Source organism: Hevea brasiliensis, chromosome 2, assembly GCF_030052815.1.
Source record: "Hevea brasiliensis isolate MT/VB/25A 57/8 chromosome 2, ASM3005281v1, whole genome shotgun sequence".
NCBI classification, from domain to species: Eukaryota; Viridiplantae; Streptophyta; class Magnoliopsida; order Malpighiales; family Euphorbiaceae; genus Hevea; species Hevea brasiliensis.
This window is the reverse complement of record NC_079494.1, coordinates 103,836,146-103,862,337: the sequence shown is the minus strand read 5'-3', so window position 1 is coordinate 103,862,337 and position 26,192 is coordinate 103,836,146. Positions and strand designations below refer to the sequence as shown.

Here is a 26,192-nt window from a genome sequence, read left to right as displayed (position 1 = left end):
GGAGCCAAACTACATAGAGATCCATCTCTAATCAATCATTCATCTTATTATATTTAGCCAAATTTCATTTTTTTTTTTTCTCTCTTACCACAAAGCATGAAATGGATGAAATTACATACTAAATTTTATAGCATGATATACCAAAACACTCCTCAATTATATCTATTAATTAGGTGATACATATTAGATATAATCTGTGTACATTCATTGAATATACAAAATAGGATGTCTAATTCCACTACTTTACAAATCTACTAAGCCATTCAATAGATTTTCATCCACATATAGCCAAACAATTGTTCTCACTAGTCATTATTTTACAAATATAAAGATAGAATTAATCATAAGTGCTCCTTTTTTAAGCAAAAATATAGTATGACTTTCAATACTTTAACAAAGGCACAAATTCTTCTTTCAGTGCAAGCAATAAAGTTTTATCGAAGAAGAATGCGGTAAATGGGAAGTTTTGAAAAATATTAAAAGGTTGAATGCTCTATAAAAATTTAAAGCTTTTAAAGATAGAGCAATTACAGAAACTTAGATTTTGGTTTGATAATTGTAGTTTTAATAATCTTGTAGAAAAGAGAACAAGATCAGAGAAACTTGGCTGTCAACTGCAATTTTGGTGGAGAAAATTTGAGTTTATACAGCCGTACTAAAGGTTTTGTATCTTAGGAAGTTGTGAAATTATATATATACTCTCAAAAGTTTTTAAAATTCCAGGGGGGCTCAATGCCTCCCTTGGCCCTACATTGGCTCCATCGCTGTTTAAGATTGCAGTTTACCATCCTGCATTAGCTTTTTAGGGTGTATGTATGTGGGAATTCCCCATCCAGAACTTTTTTGTTTTTGGGGGAAATTTCAGCAGTTCAAATACTATTTTGAGATGGGACAATCTATTCAATTTTCCAATTCAATTGATTTTTTATTACCTTAATCACTATCAATATGTGAGTTAAAACTTCCAAAGAAGGGTGTATGTAGGTTGGATTCTTCTAACAAATTTGTCAATTGAGTTGATGGGTTGCTTTGGATCAGGCTAAGGTTAGCTCATATAATATGGATTAAAGATCTGAAGCTCAGGAGACCCAAGGGCTTCACTTGGTGTTCCACCAGTTTGTCCTGACCCAAATGAAAAAGCCCAATCAAGTTTTGGTACCTCCTTTGGTTTTATTCTTAAAATATATTAGATAACCAAAGAATTTATTTAAAATACAAAAATATCCTCAATAAACATCATGCATCATAAAAATTGAACCTAATCACTTTATTTTTTTTAATTATGTATGAAATTTAAATTAAAAAAATTAGATCTTCCTATATAACAGTTTTAAAATTTAAAATTTTAATCAAAGTTTGATATTATGAAAAAGAAATTATTCTACAAAATAATTATTCAACATTTAAAAGTTAGTAAAGAAAAGCTAACGTAACTTTTCTATTATGCCCCTGCTATATATAAAATTCTCATTATTAACCAAACAAATTTAGTGACCCAAAGCACAGTACTACTCTATCGCTAAACTAACAATTAAGTACAGATATATTGAGAATTTTTCCTCCATGCAAAAGTTAATTCACCTCTAGAAATTTATAGCAAATTAATTAGTGGTAGCTATAAATGAAACAGTACACAGCCCTCAGCCTAGGCTCTAGGATTTGGAATCCAAGAGAAACTTTGTTCTATCAAATACTAATTAAGGCAAAAAGCACAGAAGGTGCAGTCAATAATGTTGTGTTGATATAAAAATAAATTTAATATTCTTTATAAAATTTATTTTTCTTTTTTCTGTATTTCTAAATTATAAGTTATTTTTTTAAATAATAATTTATTTATTAATTTACTTTATATTTTTATTTAACATACATTAAAAAATAAAATTTATTAATTTTAAAAATAATACATGCGCTAATATTTAATTTTAATAAAATAATATGAGTGAAAGAGTGAAAGGTATATTAGAAAAAGTTAAATAAAATTTATTTTTTTATGTTAATTATTTTTTTAATTCATATAAAAATAAAAATAAAAATTATATTTAAAATAGTATTTATGCCGGAGATGATCACTGCTACACCCACCACGGTTAGATGGGGAAGAGCTAATTAAGAAGGCAGGTGAGCACCGCCAAACTCCATAGATATTCTTGCAAATTCAATTTATTTAATTTGTTTTTCTTCATTTTGGTCCCAGTCCTTAAAACTGACCAATGAAACATCGACAGCAAAAACAGTAATTGGTTGCATGCAAACGTCACAAAATGAATTAAAGGCGGGTGTTGAGAGGACCTCCTAACCATAAGCCATCTATCTAATATTTGCGATGTTAGTGAAGGTTAATTGGTTTGGTGATTCTTTACTTTGGAAAATAATCCATTTTTTGTCTATTTTGAAAAAGTGTTTGTCGCAAGAGTTTTATGATCGATTCTCACTGAAATGGAAAGTGAGAGTCATCACTTTAATTTTTTGAGAAATTAAAGAAACCCTTTGAAGTATTTATTTTTAAAATTATTTATTCCACTTCTTATATCGAGATTTAGGGTTCGAAGTTCGAGCACGTGTAGGGAAGGTGTTAGCCACCCCACATCATCCCCAAAGGGGAAGGTGGATTTAAAGAGGTGTTCATGCTAATCTAGTTATTATGAGGTTTTGTTTTGAATATTGGTTTCTCGCATATTATTTGAAATCATTTTATATCTCACGGTTAAGGTAAACCAATTATACATAATAAGTGATATTACCATAATGGTAAATTTTGACTCCATTTTATTATGTTTTTCCCCCTTTTTAACTCTAACCTTAAAAAGGGCATTACTCGAATCCTAGGGATTTACCATAGGTAATGAGAATCCTTAGTTTACTAACTATCGATCTCATCATCAGTATTCAAGTAACATTAAAAATTATAAATTTTTTATGTAATTAAAGATAGGTTTGGATTTTTCTCTTTATTTTGTCAAGGCCTTATTTCATGGTTATATATGTGACGCCCCTCACCCGTCTACAGTGTAGCCGAGAGAGGAGTGCCACATTCGGTGCTAGAGTACCCTATTTTGTCTTATCATATTCATTGTAAATTTTTAATATCATTTAAAAATAGGTATTTCATATGTGGAATTTTTTTTATATAATAATTTATTTCTGTGGATACCCGGGTAGAGTCTCCTTTGTTTAATTGGTATCTGGCGGGTTCCACTAATTACTTGTTAACAACCATTTCATATCTCTACATGTCATATCATGTCATTTCTGCTCATACAATTTCAAGTTCGTTCATTCATCTAGAAATTCATATGCAGAAATTCATAACTTTATTTACAATCCAAAATATGTAATTACAATTTTTATTTACATCACAAACTAGTAATTACATCATGATTATACACAATGAACCAAAATACTAGTCTATACATGGGCCCTATCAAAATACAAAAGACTGGTGAGGTGACTCTGGACTGTATGCAGATCTGGTCAACTAAGGTCAGAACACTACTGTGGCAGCTGCTGATCTCCAGTACCTACGCGATGGAAAATCCAACGAGCTAAGCAATTTGCTTAGTAGTGCATAATCTTAAAGCAGAATAACTAAATAATTTAAAATGACGATAATATGTGTAATTTCATAATTCTAAGTCAATGGCATGTTTTATAACACTTTGAAATCAATATATTTATCAGGATCTTATCCATGCATATATTTCATTTTCAGTCTCCTTAAACTCATATCAGTGAATTTGTCATCAATTCTAAGACATTTATAAATTTCCTATACTTTGGGAACAGTTAAATTTAACGGTATCTTTTCTGTTCATTTCTTATACAGTCTAAGTCATTTATAACTTTTCTATACTTTGAAAATAAATTAATTATCAGTATCTTTTCTGGGTATTAATTTCATTCTCTAGTTTTTTAAACTCATATTAGAGTCTTTGGAATCGTATCAGTGTATTTTATGTCATATCAGTGTATTTCATATCATATTTGTATATTTGTGCCCAAGTAACCTATAACAAATTATAATGCTGGATACATGGGAGTATACAGGTTTGACAACCATATCTCTACCATGTATGCATCTGTCAGGCACGAGGCCTGCTGTCAGGCTTGTAAAGCCATAAATAAGGTTAGGCACAATGGCCAATGGGTAGACATATAGCCTATAGAACAATCATATCAGACATATATTGTCAGTTCATGATTTGCTTTGTAAGCAGTACTGCTATCTGTGGTCCTTAATTGGTATACCAATCGATCCAACTATATACATATAAGTCTAGGCATACTTTGGGCAAATTAGTACTATTAAGCACTTATAGTTTTATTATTTCATGCTATGTACTATTAAGGGTTCATAACATATTTTTATTTCACTTCATGTACTACCTATGCTTTATACCATTTCCATGTTATTATAATGGGAACATAAGTCCCAAGCACTTATTCATATAACTTATGTATTTATCACTCTCATTATTTTATGTCATGTATTATACATATTTATAGTATTGTTATTTCATATATGATGGAAACATAGTTTCCAAGTGTATTTTCCTATGGCTTATGTGTTTAGCAAACCATTTAGGTAAATTTATATTTTATGTATCAACTAATTTCATGTCACCTTATAGTGGGAAAGTAGGTCCCACATACCTATTTCATGTAATTTAGCATGTAGAGACTTATTAGGAATAAGTTCTTACTAAAAACAATTTAATTCAAGAACTTTTCTTTAGGTTCAGTTTCACTGTTTTGACTTTACATATCACGTTGAGCAATTACACATTATTACTTTTTTTTTTTGAAATGTACATATCACTTTATAGTGGGAAAATAGGTCCCACATACCCTTTCATGTGGTTTAGTGTTTAATGGCTTGTTAGGGTTAAATTCCTACCATAAGATAATTTATCTCATGGACCTTTCTTTGGTTTCAGTTTTTGTGTCTTACTGTTACCTATCCATATGATCAGTTTGTAGCCATTGTTTGGCCACACTTCCTTCATGGAAGTTATTCCTCTATGTCTTATCTTTATTTTACCTTTTGAATCATATCAATTTGATTTTTAGAACTCAAGTTATGGTCAGATAACCATAACTGACTCATTCCCAGATTTTGGTTCCTTGACTAGGTAGCTTTTGGACTTAAATTTTACCTAATTAATGGAACAGGTTGCAGTCACTTTTAGGCATAGTGATCTTCATAAAAATTGTTAGCCTATTTCTTATGATCATTAGGAAATTTGTATCACAATTTTTCAAGTTTTTTGGAATTATTTATGGCTAATTAACTGACCTGGGTTCATGTACCCTATGGCAACAGGGTCTTAGTTCAGGATAGTAATTGTAGGTCACTTTTTGAGATTCTTAAATTCATAATTTGAGGACAGTTCTTAAAGAAAAGTTATAGCCCTGTTTCTTAGGTTTATGGAAAGGTATGGCTCATCTCAATTGAATTTTTCTAGTGGGATTTATGACTAAAAGACCGTTCTGGGGTCAAGTAAAGTTTGGTTAGATTACAGGTTTTGATGCAGTGACTTATTCTAACTATTTGACCTAGTTCTCTTATTTTTTGGGTTTTGGTCAAAACACAAATTTTGTAGGTCTATGTCTTATGGACATTTTGCCACTAGTTTCATTACATTTGAGTTCTTGTAGACCAAGTTATGGTCATTTTGCCAAAACTGGTTGGGTGAGGTTAGGTCCAACAGTTTCTGGGTAACCTAATTCTAGGCAGTTTTGTGACCCAACTTAGGCAAGCAATTTGGTTTGGTTTTTGGCATTTCTGAGTTCAGTGGTCTTCATGAAAATTGTAGCTCTATATCTAAGCTTTCCAATGGTGTCAAATTCAGGTCATTTGGACAAGTGTAGAGGGAGTTATGATACTGTTCATTTGGTCATTTTCTGGGTTCGGTGCAGGGTAATCCTTATTTGGGCAGTATTTAGGTCAAGTTTTGGACAGAATTTGAGCATGGTTTCTTCATGAAAAATGGGCTATTTTGGGTCTAGTTTCACCACCAATTGGCTTCATACCAATTGGAGTCACATATTTTCAGTTATGGTTCAAAACTCATGCTGGACTCATTGAGTCCCAAAACCTGTAGAAAACAAGCACTCCAAATTTCAATTTCCTCCATCTTCTTTACTTCAATTGGCATGCATAGCACTTTTATAAGCAACAATCTCAACTCAACCAAGTCAATTTCAAGCATTTACATAAAGTCCCCACATCATATACATAAACTCTAATTCCAATCACCCAATTTACACAAACTCAACTCTTTTACACTTCTTATCATATTAACTATTCAAACATCCTTATGGAATTTTTTATCATTTAAAAACAGTAAACCTCACAAGATTCATGGCTGCCAAAATTAGGTTCTTCAATTCCTCTTTATTTGTTTTCATTTTCATGGAATACTCACTCATCTCATTATTCTTACAAGATTTAAAGAATAGAGGGAGTGGTATTTTTGCACTTACCTTATGACCTAACTTGCAAACTTCAATTTCTCTTCTTCAAATGGGTATCTAAAGCTTCTTTATGGAGTGGGGAGAATTATTTGTCAAGAGAGCTATGGGTTTTGACAGGTAAATGAAGAGGAAATCAAGCTTTAAGCTTGATAACAATGGTGGGGAGGGAGAGACCAAGGGAGACGGCAAGGAGAGAGAGAGAAGGGGAAGAAGAAGATGGTTGGTGGGCTTTTGTCTCTTGTGGGTATTTATATATATACATTTATGTGTACTTAAATTATTTTTTTTTTTAAATTTCATAAGCCCTTTTTTTTTCTTTTCTTTTCTTTTCTTTTCTTTTCTCATTTTCTAATTCATTTCATAAATTTTTAATTTATATTAATTATTTTATTCTCTCAATTTTTAATTTGACATTTAGGTCAAAATTCACCTCTGGGGGGTGAAATGACCAAAATGACCGTTGGGGTGCATATCGGGTTATTTTAATTATTTTTGTATCAATTAATAAGTTATCTAAATTTTATTTTATTTTCTCTAACTTTTCTTTAATATCTTTAATGTCATTTTTGCCTAAATAAATCTTAAAATTGGGTCCCAAAATTATTTTCTATATTTATTAAATTTTTCTTTACATTTATTTCATTAATTTAGGTCTCTTCACTATAGTTTAAGTGTAGTTTTAGATATTCTGACTGTCCAAACAGTCAATAGTCGCTGGAACAGTAGAATGTAGAACTACCTACGGTGAGGGTGTTACAATATATATCGATCATCGCCTGAAGAATTCAATCTATATTGAGAACTCTCATTTGAATCAAATTCCTTTTCCTAGTTTAATCAAATTCCTTTTCGTGGTTGAATCAAGAAAAATATGAGTTGCATTGATGCAATTTCGGAAAAGGCCACAAGAAATGACCCTCTCTAGGACCTTTACCAAAATGAACAATGATTTTGTAAATGGGATTCCATTATTCTAAAAAATGACCATCATTTCAAGAAACATTCAAATACATCCAGAAATTCATTATTCTATTCCTATTCTGATCTCCCTTTACTGTCTATGAACCAATATGTTCCCTTTTACTCAGAATAGTGCTCTTTATTTTGACTCTTCTATATCCGAACTCTATGTAGTTCGGAGCCTCAGATTCCCGAGCTCCAAACTCTAGATGATTCCGACACTGAACCCTATATTTGCCCGAGCACTGGATCTTGAGTCCCAATCTCTAGATGATTCCGAACTCATTGTTTGTGATTTTTATTTCAAAACTAAATAAACCAACAAATGATAAAAAGAAAATTCCTCATAATAACATACGATTTTTCTGTGCACTAATCCCATTTATCCTAAGCACCTAATGTTCCAAACCCATTATTTCCCTATGTACTGTACAACAAAAACTAAAGGGTGATTTTGTGTGCGTGTTGAATCATAATATGATAAAACCATGGAGTAGACATTTTTTGGAAATTTTACCTGCATCAATCCTAGTAAGGAGTAGTGTACCCGAAGCTTTATGAACAACAAAATGGTTGTGATGTGTTGAGGATGGGAACGACCAAACAATGAAAAGAAAATATTAGAACAAAGGAAAAAAAAAACTAAATTCTAGATGTGATCACAATAATAGATTCTCTAGAAAACTGACGTTTCTAAAGCCTCTTGTTCTCAATATTGCACTATGCTCTCCTTAGCAAAAAAAAGGATCCCCTGTAATAGTGACGCTTGGAGTATTTATAGGGAATGGGTACCCTAAGATTGAAGGTCAGGATTTGATCACCGAAAAGGAACAGTTGGAATTTGAAAGGGCAAAATCCTAAGGTCAGAAATTAAAGAGGTCAGGAGATGAAGGGCGGAGATGAATTCAGGACTTCTTTGTCCTTTTTCCATTTTAATCCATTGGTTAGGGATCATGCCTTACAGATTTGATCAAGGGTGGGGATTGAAAAGTACTCTGTCTGCTTTTTTACTTTTATCTAAGGGTCAGAAATTCAGCCTTACAAATTAAATCAATGGTTGAGATCAAATAGTACCATGAAACTTTAAAAAACTAGATCCTACGGAGAAAATCTATTTTGTAAAGAATTAAGGGTTCAGACTTATTGTCCTTGTATTCGATCTCATGCCAATCTATATTTAACCGATCTTTGTCTGATTCCTAGGTTCCTTCCCATCTAATCCTTTACTCGATTCCCTTTCCTATCTACTCTGATCTCATCCAGTCTCTGGTCCTAATTTATTTCATTCAGATTTTATTTCAGTTGATTCGATTTCTCCCGCTCTCTGGTAGAGTTTTATTTAGTTAGTCTGATCTTTCTCGATCTCTGATAAGATTTATTATTATTTTTTATTTATGATTTGAGTCAATCCGACCTCTTCTGATTTTGATCAGGTGATTTTAGTTGTCATTCTTCATTCCACATCATCAATCTGGATTGAAATTTTCGAGGTCCAGCTCATCCATACGCTTCGAAAATTGAAAGGCGCATTAAATGCACACGTTATCCAAAGCATCGCCTCGTGTGTCTCGCACATTAATGCCCTGACTCCTATATATACTATAGCCCCTTTCAATGCGTACCTTCTATTCTCATTCTCTTTAGCCCTCTCTCTGATCCTTTTACGATTTTCGATGAGAATTTTCTGTCACTGATCCATTTTAGGTGAGGTTTCTAGCCATTTGTACTTTCCCATTAACTTATTCTTAAAACTTGTCAGAATGAGTGACACCGAAGCTCGGAGAAGCCCACTGTCGGTCAACGTCTCCTGGACCTCCGATGAGGAAGCAGCGAGAACAAGTGAGTGGGACGTCATCACAGTTCAAGCTGTGCCGATCATTGCTGGTCTAAGCAAGAAGTTAAGGAAAGAGTCTCTCCTAGTTGATGAAGTGGTTTTGGTCTTCAAGCATTCCGATCTAACTCAGATTAGTCAGGACTTTAACCTCTCAGGTGAAGTGTATAAACTGATTCAGTGCCACAGAGATTTCTGAGTAGACCACTTCTTTGAGGAGATCGACTAGATAGTAATATACGAAGAACAATTGAAGGCTGGGCTCCGATTCCCCCTAGAGCAATTTTACAAGGATATACTTAAGCACTATCAGGCCTGTATCGCTTAATTGCACCCGAACTCCTGGTGCATTATGGTTGCCTTTAGAGGACTGTGCCGAGTCAAGGGGTGGAACCCACGGTTAAGGTGTTTATCGAGCCGTACCGACTCGGTCCAAAAAAAAAAACAATGAGTATTGGTCATTCCAGGCCAAACTGAACTGCGGACTCTTCACTGAGCTCCCATCTTCATTAAAGGACTGGAAGAACCGTTTATTTATCTTTCAGGCCAAGGACCCTTGAGGGTTTGAAGGCATCCCGAGGAGCTAGAACCACTTAATGGTGAGGCCCGAATAGAATTTAGTACTGAACCGGGACAAGGATGCTATGGTTAAGGAATTAAAAAACCAAGCGAACACCCATTGGTTCGTTTGCTCAGACATGATCAGTGCTGAACTCAAATGGTGGCTGATGATATCTGGCTGTATTCACCTCCTTTTCTTCTTTTGACTTTCATTGACATCTAAAAATCCTGAGCGATAACATTTTTAAAACTTATTCTTTAAATTCACTACATTCTTTCAGTTCATGGTCGCTCATCCCTTCATGATAGGGATATCCCGAGCTGGACTGGCCATCTTCAAAGTTTGATTCCTGTGGGCTTATATGCCCTCCTTGTACAGCCATTATGAAAATTTCATCGAAGTATGGGGTTACCTGATTCATTTCTACAACCAAATCTCCATCTGAAAATTCCACCATATTTACATTATTACCCCTTCCTGCATCATGGCCGGGTAATGGGTTTGTTGTCACATTAGGTGCAGAATCACTTCCTTTAATTTTTAACCATCCGTTTCTTATAAGGGACTGCACCCTTCCCTGGAACGCCCTGTAATTATCGGTTGAGTGTCCAATAGCCCCGTTATGATATTCACATCTGGCATTTCATCATACCACCTTGGATATGGTGGCTGCAGGGTAGGGGTGGCAATTCAGGTTGATGTGTCGTGTTCGTTGTGTGTCAACACGCAACACGAATATGATTAAAATTGACATGAACAAGACACGATTAACAAATCGTGTGAAAAATTTAAACACGAATACGACCCTTCTATTATACGGGTTACACGACACGACATGATTAATATTAAATTGTATTAGGTGTATTCAATACGACACGACCCATTTAACACGAAATAACCTATTTAACACGGTTTGACACGACTTAACTTATTTAACAAGCTACTTAAGTGGGTTTATAGGTCATAGTGGGTTAAATGGGTTAGTGGGTCACGGGTCAACACGTGACACGAATATTAAATAGTGTCAAGGTGGATTAGTGGGTTAAACCGTGACACGACACGATTATAACCGTGTCATAAATAGGTTAACACAAATTCGATATGAACATTAATAAACCTAACTCAAACCATATATTTTCATGTCGTGTTTGTGTCATGTTCGTGGGTCGTGTCCAAAATTACCACCCCTACTGTAGGGAATCTAGCAAAATGGGCACGATCTGATTAATACCCAACAAGTAATGATAAATCTTACTAAGTGAGAGAGAGAGGGGTAGGTCAGGATTTCTTGGTGGTCTTGGGCCAGTTTGAACATTTGGTGGTCTACGAAAAAGATTTTGTTGTACAGGAGGTCTAGGTGATAATGGATTTGGTTGTGGAGGAAGTTGAGGACGAGAGTATGAGTAGGCTGGAGGTTGTAAAGGGACATTGGCCACCATTAGGTTTTGTGTGGGGAACCTGGGGTAAAAAGCATTCTGAGGGGAGCGTGGTGGATAATTTTGCTTTGAAACATTATGAACTTTCCCTTCTTTTCTTTTCACAAAATTGGTGGTCTTTTTCATGGAACTTTTCCCCACCACCTCTTACAACCTCCCTAATATGAGGTTTGTCTCAATTCTTTCTCTCATCTGAATGATATCTGAAAAGTTATTGGACGTATTTTTGATCATCAAATTGAAATACGGGGCTTTTAACTTTTTGATAAATAAAGAGCAGAGTTCATTGTCTGTCACTAGAGGATAAACCTCAGCTGCTTTTTCCCTCCATCTTTAGGCATACTCCTTAAAGCTCTTTCCTGCCTTTTGCACTAAATTTTAAAGATCTCTCCGTGTTGGAGCGACATCACAGTTAAATTTATATTGTTTAAGGAAAGCGCCAGCCAGATCTTTCTAGGTGCTTAACTTACTCCTATCTAACTACACACACTAGCGTAATGCAGCTCCTGAGAGGCTCTTATGGAAGAAATGCACCAATAGTCTATCATCTTCTGTAAGGGCTAACATCTTGGCTACGTAAGTAGCTAAGTGGATGCAAGGATCAGAATTACCGCTATATTTTTTAAATTCTGGAACTTTAAATTTCAGCGATACCACCATATCTGGCACCAGTCTTAGAGAAGACACATAAACTGAGCCATATATATTCAACCCCTCAATGGCTCTTAGTCGTTCCTCCAGAGTAGACAATTTCTCATTTTTTGCTTTCTCCTTTTCCTTCTTTTCCACACTTGCTATATATACCATTCCTCCAGTTGGAGGATTAGCCACTAGCTATACTGAAGGGATTTGCATTGAGGATAGGGGTTCATTGACTGGGAAAGTTGGGTTGATAGTAACTACTAGGTCAGGGATGGGAGGTTAGAATTCAAAGGAAGTTGAAGCTTGATCATCATATCTTTGGACATTAGAGTCACTCGTTGTTGTAGGTAGGGCAATGGCGGGTAGATTTGGTTGAACATGTCTCTCATCATTTTCATCAACTCAGAGACTTGTTCTTTTAATTCTGAACCTGTCCTTGCAAGTTCTGTAATTGTTCTTACTCCTCCATCAGTTTCCTTGTTCGAGCACAGGTCAAGTAAACTCTCCCTGGGACGTTGGGATTTTTCACCAAACTTACTTTGTTCTTATCTATGTTGTTGATTTATCTGTACGACATCGAATATACCAGTTTATTTATTTAACATTCCTTATTTCCATCGTTTATTAAAAGGATACGACGACAATTTAATTGTCGTAGCTACATTTGCAAAAGGGTAATTTGAATCATTTACTCAATGGCATCATCCAATTGTCTAACCGTGAATGATGAAGTCGCATACATATTTATGATACTTGTTCATATGGCGCATAAGACTTTTTTGCATAACCCTAATGAGGATGAATCCTACGGGGGTTAATTTGTTCATTTATCATCATAAGGCACACAAATAATCCGAAATTATATTAAAGGGAAGAAGTTGATACTTTTGACAGTAACTGTTCAAAATCAAACACGTTATAAGAACAAATTATCGTTGCAGCTCCAGAAGACTTTGCAAAATGCTATGGCACTTCTTCAAATATTCATACAACCTTTCTTCTTGCTTGACCAGATTGAATGTTAGGAGAGCATACTTAGATTCTGGTAACAATTCCTATTTTCTTCGTGCTGCCATTGCCTCCAATCTTTCGACTTTTGCTCTTAATTCATGATAAAGATCGGCGTGACGCTCCTTTTCAGTTCTCTCTTCGGCGCACTCCTTCAGGATGTCATTGATCAACTGGTCTTGCCCCTCATTTTTGATCCATCTCCTGTTGAGTTCTTGTTCTTGATTAGCCAATAGCATTTTCTTATGGTTGAGCTCCTCTTGAAGTTTACTGTTCTGCATTCGAGCTTCTTTTATTTTCCCTTGAAGTACTGATTTTTTTCCTTTCCCATTAGGCATTGTTTTCTTCATATTTAGCTTTCGTGGCTCTCATCTCTTCTCTGATTCTTTTTCCTTCTTTCCTTACAGCTTGTTGAGTCTTTCAGGCTTATTGATCCCTTTCTGCTTCCATTTGGCACAAACCTCTTCAGTGTAGTATTCCACAGTATCTCTTTGGGGTGTTTCATTCTCAGGACCCATCAATTTAGGTACCTCGTATCCTTTATTTCTCTTTTCCCTCCATATAGGATATCTCTCCATTGTGCTAGGTCCATTGGGTGATTGATTCATCAAATTCATCTTTTCCTAAGATTTTCGCAAGACCTTGAGTTCATCTTACTTGTTGTCTTTATGATAAAGATGAGTCTAGGAAAATGTTCTAGTGTGCAGGATAAATTGAGTGGAATCAAACTATTTGATCACCAGGGCCGGCGAATAACTTGTGTAACCGGTCACCCCAACCAAAGGTACAAACTGATAATCCCCTATGCTGAAGATAAAGGGTTGACTAGAATTCCAGAGCTTTCTCCAATAGTAATTATGGCCATCAAAACTCAAGATGACTTCTTGCCATTCCTGCTCAGTTTTGCTTTTCGGAACTATATTTAGGATCTTCTTGATGATTGGCTGGTTAGGGTACCACGTCAAACCCCTAGTTTCTCTAGGGCATATATGACTTAAGACCCAGAGATACAATAGTTGACTGCAAAATTTTAGGATCCCTTGGCCCTTTTGTCGGCAGTAAGTCAAATATAGAAAAGTTTCTATAAGGATAGTAGGAATTGGATTTATATTCTGTTTCTCGATTGCCAAAAATAACTCCACCACTTTGCGTGTCACTACTTCCAGAGGTCCCGGTAGCAAAACTAACCCGTAGATGCTTAAAGCCAATATCCTCATAGCAACCTCTAGCCGTCCCTCTTGAATATATTAATAAAAAAATTTTTTAATATAAGACCATGACCATCCATGAGAATTGCCTTTGGTTGCTTCTTTAGCCTTGGCTTCTTCCATCGAAACATCCACTATATCGGCAAACCGCTTCCATGTTTGTCTATAATTAAGGTGGAGATATATGCGCTTTCGAGCTACGTAAGGTATCTCCAGTAGGGACTAATACTCTTCTATTGTCGGGATTGTATCAAAGTCATTAAAAGAAAAGACCCTATATATGGGGTTCCACATTGATAATAGTGCCTTTAACACTGAGTTTTGCACCTGAACTCATAGCAAAAAAGCTATCTTCCCATATTTCTTTTCAAAGACTACTTGAATATGGGGTGGGAGCAACATCCAACAGTTGAGCAAACCATCAGGAGTGGATGATCTTACTTCAACTTTAGTATGGTTAAATGGTGGTAATGAATAGCTTGCCATGTCAGCATCCCCTTCATTTGCTTGTGATAATTTAGAATTTCAGATTAAGTCCTGCCATTATTGAACATCTCGTTCTCGCCTAGAGATCTCATCGATTGACTGACTTAGAGATGCCATTGAGACGATCCTTGGGAACTCTCTGCAGATGCTTTAATTTACCTGACCTATGAAGCACGTTATATTAGTATATATAACAAAGGAGATGCATAATTAGAATAATTTCGAATCATACCATTTAAGCAACATCAGTGTATCTATCAAAGTAGGAAGATGTTTAGACTGCTTAAATGTCATGATTTAGAATTATCCTTCTGGAATAAAATGTAAAAACCATAGGGAAGGAGAAGGAAATATGTCCCTTTTGTCCTAAACATGGGATGAACCTTAATGTTGGATAGGTGTTATCTAATGGAATGGTTCTATCCTCACAGGTGGCTCACTAAGGTTTTATATTAACGTGTCAGTTTAGCTCAAGGGCTACTTTACTAAGGTTTTAAAAGGTTCCCAAATCGTCCTTGCTGTAAATACCAAAGCCTCATTTCACCACTATGATACTGACGGGGAAACCACGGGTATCACAGCATATGAAACAAGTTCCAACTTGAGTGGAAGTTTTTCCGGATACTGCTGGGGAAACCCGCGAATATCGCTACATAACTTCCTCCTATTTTCTAAAAGGTAAGAAGCTTGGGTATAGGGCCAAAGTGTGTGAGGACTTTGTGTAATTATTAAGTGTGTGAAGGGACACAAGGGTTTTGTGATCGCCAGACTATTCTCACTAAAGCGGAAAGTGAGGAGTTGCCACTTTAATTTTCGGGGAAATTAAAGAAACCCTTTGAAGTGTTTATTTTTAAAATTATTTATTCCACTTCTTATATCGAGATTCAGGGTTCGGGGTCCGAGCACGTGTGGGGAAGGTGTTAGGCACCCAATATCGTCCCCAAAGGGAAGGTGGATTAAAAGATGTGTTCATGCTAATCTTGTTGTTATGAGGTTTTGTTTTGGATATTGGTTTCTCACATATCATTTGAAACCATTTTATATCTCATGATTAAGGTAGACCAATTATACATAATAAGTAGTATTATCATAATGGTGAATTTTGACTCCATTTTATTATCTTTTTCCTCGAATCCTAGGGATTTACAGTAGTTAATGAGAATCCTCAGTTTACTAACCATCGATCTCATCATCGGTATTCGAGTAACCTGAAAAATTATAAATGTTTTATGAAATTAAAGATAGGTTTGGATTTTTCTCTTTATTTTGTCAAGGCCTTATTTCATGGTTATATATAACGATCATCACCTGAAGAATTTGATCTATATTGAGAACTCTTATTTGAATCAAATTCCTTTTGGTGGTTTAATCAATATTCATTTCCATATTCTTAAATACTGGCTTAATGAATTATTTGGTATAAAATTCCTTAATTGCCAGAGTATACATTTTTGTTAAAATATTCACAAACTAATAATAAATTTTTGATATCAATAATATCAAGGGAAGCCCTAAGAAGAATTTCAGGAAAGAACCCTCTTTTGAGAATAAACGTGCATTTAATTTTAAAAAGGGTTATTGTTTAGAGGAGAACTCTCCTTTTTAAGTTTAAGTGCAAAAGGAAATTTTGAACACCAGAGGACTCTTCTATTGGCTAAAAACTTTTGTATAACATTATAAAGTAATTTTAATTTTTTTTAAAGAAAATTATGATGCGCATTCAGAAAACCTCAGGGGAGAAGCTTTCCTTTCTTATTCAAGAAAAATATGATTTTCATTGATGCAATTTTTGAAAAGGCTGCAAGAAAGGACCCTCTCCAGGACCTTTACCAAAATGAACAATGATTTTGTAAATGGGATTCCATTATTCTAAAACATGACCATCATTTCAAGAAACATTCAAATACATCAAGAAATTCATTATTCTATTCCTATTCCGAGCTCGCTTTACTATCTATGAACTAATATATTCCCTTTTATTCGAAATAGTGCTCTTTATTTTTACTCTTCTCTATCCGAACTCTATGTAGTTTGGAGCCTCAGATTCCTGAGCTCTAAACTCTAGATGATTTTGAGACTAAACCCTATATTTGCCCGAGCACTGGATCTTGAGTCCTGATCTCTAGATGATTCCGAACTCATGGTTTGCGATTTTTATTTTCAAACTAAATAAACTGATAGATGATAAAAAGAAAATTCCTCATAATAACATGCAATTTCTCTGAACACTAATCCCATGTATCCTAAGCACCTAATGTTCCAAAACCATTATTTACCTATATACTGCCCAGCGAAAACTAAAGGGTGATTTTGTGTGCGTGTGGAATCATAATATGATCAAACCATGGAGTAGACATTTTTTGGAAATTTTACTTGCATCAATCCTAGTAAGGAGCAGTGTACCCAGAGCTTTGTGAATAGCAAAATGGTTGTGATGTGTTGAGGATGGGAATGACAGAACAATGAAAAGAAAATATTGGAACAAAGGAAAAAAAAAACTAGATTCTGGACATGATCACAATAACAGATTCTCTAAAAAATTGATGTTTCTAAAGCCTCTTGTTCTCAATATTGCACTATGCTCTCCTTAGCCAAAAAAAAAAAAAAAAAGATCCCCTACAACAATGACGCTTGGGGTATTTATAGGGAATGGGTACCCTAAGATTGAAGGTCAGGATTTGATCACTGAAAAGGAATGGTTGGAATTTGAAAGGGTAGAATCCTAAGGTCAGAAAATAAAGAGGTCAGGAGATGAAGAGCAGAGATGAATTCAGGACTTCTTTGTCCTTTTTCCATTTTAATCCATTAGTTGGGGATCATGCCTTACCGATTTGACCAAGGGTGGGGATTGGAAAGTACTCTGTCGCTTTCTTACTTTTATCTAAGGGTTAGAAATTCAGCCTTACAATTTAAATCAATGGCTGAGATCAAATAGTACCATGAAACTTTAACAAACTTGATCCTACGGAGAAAATCTGTTTTGCAAAGAATTAAGGGTTCAGACTTATTGTCCTTTTATTCGATATCATGCCAAGCTATATTTGACTAATCTCTGTCTGATTCCTAGGTTCCTTCCCATTTGATCCTTTACTTGATTCCCTTTCCTATCTATTTTGATCTCATCCAATCTCTGGTCCTAATTTATTTCGTTCAGATTTTATTTCAGCTAATCCAATTTCTCCCGATCTCTGGTAGAGTTTTATTTAGTTAGTCCAATCTTTCGCGATCTCTGATAAGATTTATTATTATTTTTTATTTATTATTATTTTTATTATTATTTGAGTCAATCCGATCTCTTCTGATTTTGACCAGGTGATTTTCGTTGTCAATCTTCATTCCACATCATCAGCCAGATTGAATTTTTCGAGGTCCAGCTCGTCCGTATGCTTTGAAAACCGAAAAGTGCATTAAACACACACGTTATCCGAAGCATCGCCTCGTGTGTCTCGCACATTAATGCCCTGACCCCTACATATACCGTAGCCCTCTTTCAATGTGTACCTTCTATTCTCATTCTCTTTAGCCCTATCTCTAATCCTTTTGCGATTTCTGGCGAGACTTCTCCATCGTTGATCCATTTTCGATGAGGTTTCTGGCCATTTTTACTTTCCCCTTAACTTCTTCTTAAAACTCGTTAGAATGAGTGACACCGAAGCTTGGAGAAGCCCACCGTTGATCAATATGTCCTGGACCTCCGATGAGGAAGCGACGAGAACAAGTGAGCGAGACCTCATCATAGTTTGAGCCGTGCTGATCATCGATGGTCTGAGCAAGAAGCCGAGGAAAGAGTCTCTCCCAGTTAATGAAGTGGTTTTGATCTTGAAGCATTCCGATCTAACTCAGATTAGTCAGAAGTTTAACCTCCCAACCAAAGTGTATGAACTAATTCGGCGCCACAGAGATTTCTGAGCTGACCATTTCTTTGAGGAGACCAAACATATAGTAATATATGAAGAATAACTGAAAGCTAGGGTTTGATTCCCCCTAAAGCAATTTTACAAGGATATACTCAAGTACTATCGGGTCTGCATCACCCAACTGCACCCTAACTCTTAGCGCATTATGGTTGCTTTTAGAGGACTACGCCGAGCCAAGGGGTTGGAACCCATGGTTAAGGTGTTTGCCAAGCTACACTGACTTGATCAAAAGAAAAATGACGAGTATTAGTCATTCCAGGCCAAACTGAATTGCGGTCTCTTCACCGAGCATCTTTCGGCCTAAGGACCCTCGAGGGTTCAAAGGCATCTTGAGGAGCAGGAAACACTTAGCGGTGAGGCTCGGATAGAATTTGGCACTGAACCAGGATGAGGACGCTATGGTTAAGGAATTAAAAAACCAAGCGAACACCCACCGATTCATTTGCTCGAACGTGATTGGCACCGAACTCAAATGGTGGCTGATGAACGTTGTTGCTGGAGAGCACGTCCCGCTCCAGCTTGCCGACCTCGGGCCCAACAAGGGTAAATTTGATTTCTTTGCTTGTTTATTAAAAATTCTCACTAACTCTTTTTGTGTGCAGATATGACTAGATCCGAAATTGAGCAAGCGGCAAGGAAAAGAAAGTGAGAACACATGCAACGTGTTCTCCAGAAGAAGGAGGCTACCGCTAAGGCCGCTGCTGCGGCTGCTACCGCTGCATAGGTCGAAGAGCTGGAGGCTCAGAAGAGGTCTCGGGTGGAAGTGGACTCTCCTGAATGAATCGAAATAAAAATAACCCCAGCAAGGTTGGATCCACCCCATGAGCCAGTACCTCAACTTCAACTTTCGAGCTCGTCCAAAATGGGCTCGTCAAGGCAAGCGACCTCTTTCGGGTGAACTCTCTCCCGAAAGGCTCAAGTCCTTTTGAGATCTCTGGAGGGGAACTGATCGGTAAGCGGAAACATCGACCTAGCCCAAGTCACTGGGGTGACAATATGCCTCCAGAAGGACCAAGCCAGGATGTCTCAAGACAACGTGGACGACCTACTTAGCCACTTCATGAGTTTGAGCTTGGAGGCGATCACCACCCAACACATGGCAAGGGAGAAGGTTAATTTCTTAAGGAGGGAAACATCCAAAGTGATCCATGAAGCTCTCGCATTCAAGAAACAACTCGCTGTGGCGGACACCCGAGTTGTGGAGCTGGAAGGGCAAGTGAAGTCTTCAAAGGAAGTCATAGCTCAGCTGCAGAGAGAATTGGAAGATACGCACACAAGCCGAGGTATTGACTTGGCTAAATTTTGTGAGGATCTCTTTGCCAAGGAAGAAGAGCTAAAACCCAAAGAGAATGATGCCCTCGAAAGGGAGGCGAATGCATATGTAAGTGCCCATGGAGACCTCTTGACCAAACTATTGAAGCGCTAACCTCAAGATGACTTCTCTTGGCTGAAGAAGCTCACTCCGGGTACTGGAGAAGTTGAGGATGTGAGTGAGGCTCGGGGGGTTGAAAATATAGATGTGGATCAGGCAGAGGGGGGTGAAAATGTAGATGCGGATCGAGCAGAGGGGAGTCAACCTAAAGTGTGACTAGTAATAATTTTCCAGAATTTTAATGAAGTATCTTTTTCTTTTCCGAACTTGTATCATTATTATTTTTTTTTTATTATTTCCGAACTTCTCGACACCATCATTTGTTGAGATCGAACCATCAAACATATGAGATTGGATAACCAAAGAAGATAAAAGCTGATTTAGTAATTTGGACTGAACTCGACTTAAGCCGAATTGGAATTTTACCCAAAATTTAATGAGATCAGATGAAATCGGGGTAATATCGAATTGTCTAAATTACCAAGTGATATGAGACCAAACTTCAATGAGATAGGACAAAACGGGACTAAGACCGAACTCAATCAAGGGGGATCGGCTTCGAAGAGTCCGCCTAATAAGGTGTTTGGATCCTTCTGAGATTGATGAACCTCTCTATGTTCAGCTCCGGAAGCTTGTAAAACTCGATGAATCCTGTGAACTTTATTGGCTGGCCAAAATATGGTGTCTATAGTGCTAATTAGGGGTGTGCAAACGGTTAGTTCGATTCCGAATTGAACTGAACCGATAAAACTAAAAATCGAAAATTAAAAATTTTAAAAATCAAACCAACCGATAAATATCAGTTCGGTTCTATTTTAAACCGATCAAATCAAATTTTGTAAGATTTCATATTTTCAATATTAAATCTCAATAACAAAAACATTAAAAAAAAAAACTTAGAAATCAGAATTCAAAAATCTTAGAGTTTTCTTTATATATATCTATAATTTTGGTTCGGTTCAATTTTTTTTTATTTTTTATGAAAATAACCGAACCGAACTGATTGAATCGAATTGACTCGGTTCGGTTTGATTTTTCGATTTAGATCGAAATCTGCTCACCCCTAGTGCTAATTCTGTTTAACTTCTTTTTTCAACTAATCTACAACTTTGGAAAATAATTCTATTTAATTTTTTAATCATTTAGTGAAAATAATTCTATTTAATAACTCTGTTTAGTAGTTAAAATGATTAATATTTTATAAGTGTGAGAGAAAATGAGATAAAATGATAAGTTAATTATTTTTTTAAATCATAAACCTAATATATCATATTAGATAAATTTTTATAAAATAAAATTAAAATAAAAAAAAAATTATAATAAATTAAAATTTAAAGACGAAAATAAAATGTCCTATAATTTATTATTAAATTTTATATTCATTTGATATTTTATAGATATTAAAATAAAATTTTAAAGGTGTTAATAGTAGTTAAATAAAATTAATAAAATACAAAATGATTTAACTTTTTTAGTCATTAAACCTTTTTAATCATGAAAATCTAGCTAGAAATAGTGTTAACCACGTTTGGCATCACAACATGAAATATAAAACGTAATTATACCTAATTTCCAATCTTATATTGATCATTGCCCAAGATGTTTACCAACTGATAATATCCTGCAAGAATTATTACCATGATCTTGCCTAATGGAGTTCTGCATAGCTACTCCTACCTAATCCTTAAGGAGGACATTGCGCCTTTAATTCTCTCTCTCTCTTTTTTTTTTATTATAACAGTCACATAAATTTTAAAATATGCACTATTATTCAATATAAAAAAAATAATATAAAATTTACATAATTTGACTATATATAAAGTTTACATTACGATAAAAAAGTTTTATTATGATAAATATATATATATATATATATATATATATATATATATATATATATATATAATCACTTAAAATTTACAAATATTATAGTGCATTTTTTAAATATTTCATAAATTTATTATAAAAAATAAAAAAAATATAATATTTATATTAGTTCATATTGTGAAACTTATTCTATTCGAATTGTAATGTAAAACTTTCAAATCAAATCACAGTTTGAATGCAGAAAAATATATTTAAAATTCATGCGGCATAAAATAACAATTTGTTGTATTATTAATTTTATGATGAGGGTATAATGAGTTGTAAGAATACATAATTATAGTCCCAAACCCATAATTTTTTTCCATAAAAATTGGACTCAATTTATGTTTTAAACTTGTTAACTAAACAAGTTAAAATTAAGCTTTCTACTACTTGGCTAATTTAAGATTGTAAATTATCTTATTTATGAACTCGTAAATCAACTTATTTATAAGTTATATATATAATTAAAAATATAATTAATTAATGATATTATTATAATTATTAATTTAATTGTTGTGATTTATGAAGCTTATTATATAATATATTTTAAATAATAATTAATATAGATATTTTTTTAATAATTTAACTAATTAAATTTGATGGTGGAACTCAAATTAAGTTCAAAATCAATGAAAATCTAAAAATATATATGTATATATATATATATATATATATATATATATATATATATATATATATATATATATATAAATCTTTAAAATTATACTTTTAAATTGCTTGAAGGCTCAATTTCATTGACATGGCAAATCATCTCCACTTTTTATTCATCAGTAATAATGTGTGCAAACTATGATAATGTCAATCCCAAACAAGGCATATTTCAAGTTTTTTTATTTATTTATTTAATCTTTTTAATGCCTTCAAAACATGATATATACTCTACTCCATACACTTAATGTCATCATGCCTAGGGTATAATAGTTTAACAGTAGTAAATTGACATGGGATACTCTAAAATTTACAAAGTTAACCGGTAGTATAAATATTTTTATATTTTATATTTTTATAATCATATTATAAAATTATCTTAATGATAAATTTTTTTTATTAATTATAATTTTATTTCAGGTGATAATAAATAAATAAATAAGTTGGTTAATAGAATATTTTTTTTAAAATTAATTGATAAATATCAATAAAATGATAAATAGAGTAAAAATATATATATATATATCCAATGTGATGGATTTTAAATATATTATTATTAAAATTTTTATACTTTAAATATAAAAAACGTTTTTAAAAATAAAATTTTTAATTTTTATAAATAATTGTTTATATATATATATATGATTAGAGTTTTCTAATATATGAAATGGTAAATTTAATAAATTTAAAATTCATAAAAAATGTAGTACATAGAATTTTAGATAATTATTATTTTTATGGTTGAGATAAAATTTTAGTAACTGAAATTTAAAAGTATTTAAATAAAAGATAATATTTAATATGATACATTTATTTTTATAAACAAAAATAAAAAAGAAGTGCGCCACATATCAATTTTTAAGTCTTCTCATTAAATGAGGTGGCACATTCTTATACAAGTCATTTTTAAGATTTGGCTTTAATATATGTATAGATTATTGTAATTTGAAAAAATTAATTAAGGGCATATATATATATTCTATAATCTCATTTGTTAAAAGTATTTTAAATTTTAATTTTTATATAAATATGATAGGAATTCATTTTAATATCATATTGTTTTATTAATTGGAATTAATATATAACATAATTTATCTCTCTTATTTTTATAATAAATATGGGGCCATGCATTTGCTAGCCAGGAAAATAACAGGAAAGTTTGGTCCATATTAAAAATTATAAATTAAAGAGGATATTTAATAAATGATATGAATGGTACCTAACACGAGGCAAGATACAATGAAAGAGCTGCTAAAAGAAGTGGAAAGCACATAATAAGATTATATGATTCCATTAATATAAAATGACAATAGCTGGTCTAAGGGCACTGGCCCTACAGCTTCATGGCGAGCACTTTCGAGAATAGCCCCACAGGCCACAGGGAAAAAATAATTTAAAAAAGAACTAACATGATTTAAAAAAAAAAAAAAAAGGAACATAGAGGAAAAATAAAATAAAAGGGCAAAGAATGGATAACAGTGGTCTATTGACAGTGGTCTATAACCAATATCTTGAAATTTAGTTCTGGAGAAGGCAATTTGCCTAATGATTACCTTCTCTTCTTGTGCTTCTTCTTCTCCTCTGAGATAATATATAATTGGTGTCTCCTTTAATTAACACCCATCTCAGGAGAGATGGGGAAGGTAGGCACAAGGTTGCCAAGTTTCTGCCTGAACAGGATTAGGCCTCATGTTAGAGTCCGATCACCGCCTATACAATCCAAGCTTAATGTGAATATTTGTACTGCTGCTTCTACTAAAAATGATCAGAAGACTACTAGTGAGAATCTAGCAGGAAATACTCCCGGGGAAGAGAAGTCCAGCGAGGGAGTAAAGCCCTTAATTGGCAGGAAAATCATGATAGTGGTTGATTCAAGCTTGGAAGCCAAGGGAGCTCTGCAATGGGCACTCTCTCACACTGTTCAAAGCCAGGATCTTGTCATTCTTCTTCATGTAGCCAAGCCTTCCAACAAACAAGGTTGGTGTTTTTATGTTTTAGTTTTCAGGTTTTGATTTATCAAAAAAAAATAAAGGGGTTTTCAGGTTCTATCTACTAGTTTTGCCCATTAACGGATGAAACATGAGCAGGGTTTTCTTTTTCTTTTCTTCTCTTTCCTTCTTTTTTATTTTAATACTTGAAGCAGCTACAAGCGAGCAGCCAAGCAAGGAAAGAGCTCCAAGGGCTTATGAACTTGTAAACTCCTTGAAGGATATGTGCCAATTGAAGAGACCTGAGGTGCGTAGTGATTAGTTTAAGTTGATTGTTGATCTTCCAAGTAAGATTTTCAAAATTTCAAGCCTCTTAATATTTAAAGAAGGGAAAAAAAGTTTGCCCCTGAAATTGTTATGTTCAATTTGAGAGGAATTTAATTGCATTGCAGATACAAATTGAGATTGCTGTAGTGGAGGGAAAGGAGAAAGGTCCATTAATAGTGGAAGAGGCGAAAAGGCAAGGGGTGGCACTTCTGGTTCTAGGGCAGAAGAAGAGATCAATGACATGGAGACTCATCATGATGTGGGCAAGCAATAGAGTCACAGGTGGTGTGGTGGAATACTGCATCCAGAACGCTGACTGCATGGCCATTGCAGTAAGGAGGAAAAGCAAAAAACATGGAGGTTATTTGATCACCACGAAGCGTCATAAAGATTTCTGGCTCTTAGCTTAAACACCAATTAATTGATTAATTAATTTGATGTCTTAATTATTCCCTCTTTTTTATTCTCTTTTCTTAATTAATTTTCCTGGTTTTGAGGATCTGTGATTGCTTCTTTTTTTTTATTCTTTAAATTTGTAACATTGCTTTGTAAATGATAAAGTGTAGTGAGAAATGAAAAGGGCATTGGGTTGTGAGTGAAAAAGTGTCGACTGTCATTATTTAGGGCATTTAGCATTGTGGCCAAGGGGGAGACAATGGGACCCTTTGATCCCTTTAGGGTCTCTCCCTGTGCTACAGTGGCTCAGCAAAGCACATGGTTCTTGACCCTTTTCTTTTCTTTTTTAAATGGCTCAGACTCCTAGCCAGGTTAGGACCTGAGACATTATATTGGGGACGTTGCTCTTAAGTCCATCTAGAATTGCCAATGAGGGAGCCTTGTCCTTGGATCATTGGATTATTTCTCAGGGTTCTATTATGGGCACGCAAACTGAATTGAGATTAGAAACCTTTAATTGAGGGAGTAATCAGGAATTGAATCTTTCACTTTGCCTGTTGCGTGACGGTTATGCTATTAGTTAATTCAGGATTAATGTTACTGGCTCACTGGCCGGAGACCCCACTAGTGGCCTCCTAGAGCAGAGCTAAACCAGTAAAGTTCGTCTGGGCCTGAATCAAATGAATTGTAAAATAAAAAGGCCAATGCCCATGGGGGGTCCATTCCATAGGCCCTGTAATAATTTTGGCCCTACAAATAACATAATTTCCTAGAACTTGGTCATTTTCTTTCATAAATTTGAGTGCAAAGGCGTCAACTTGGCATAAGCTTGATCGTTAAAGTAAATCTGAGCCATGTTTTTACGTATAATAAGATAAATTTAGATAATATATAATTTAAAATAAATTTAAATTTAATATTTATAATAGATTTAAATTTAAATTTAATATATTGAATATCTGTTACATAAATTTATTTATATAAATATTTAATTAAATATAAAATATATATTTTTTATAATAATGTTTATAAATTTTATATATTTTATTTTATATAAAATAAAATTAAAGATTTTATAAAATTATTAAATTTTTAAAATAAACATTA

The 26,192-nt window shown here is 34.1% G+C and overlaps 1 protein-coding gene across 2 annotated transcripts; it reads left to right on the top strand.

Annotated features, from left to right (window-relative positions):
- Window positions 1-23,901: 23,901 nt before the first annotated feature.
- LOC110667601 (universal stress protein PHOS32-like) lies at window positions 23,902-25,292 on the top strand. Of its 2 annotated transcripts, none has more exons than XM_021828495.2 (3): window positions 23,902-24,411; window positions 24,575-24,669; window positions 24,815-25,292. In XM_021828495.2, exons 1-3 carry the CDS (start codon window positions 24,069-24,071, stop codon window positions 25,097-25,099), a joined length of 723 nt encoding a protein of 240 aa, XP_021684187.2. In that variant the 5' UTR covers window positions 23,902-24,068; the 3' UTR covers window positions 25,100-25,292. The 2 variants fall into 2 exon arrangements, with proteins under 2 accessions (XP_021684187.2, XP_021684188.2); XM_021828496.2 differs by having other exon boundaries at window positions 23,904-24,411; window positions 24,578-24,669.
- Window positions 25,293-26,192: the final 900 nt, after the last annotated feature.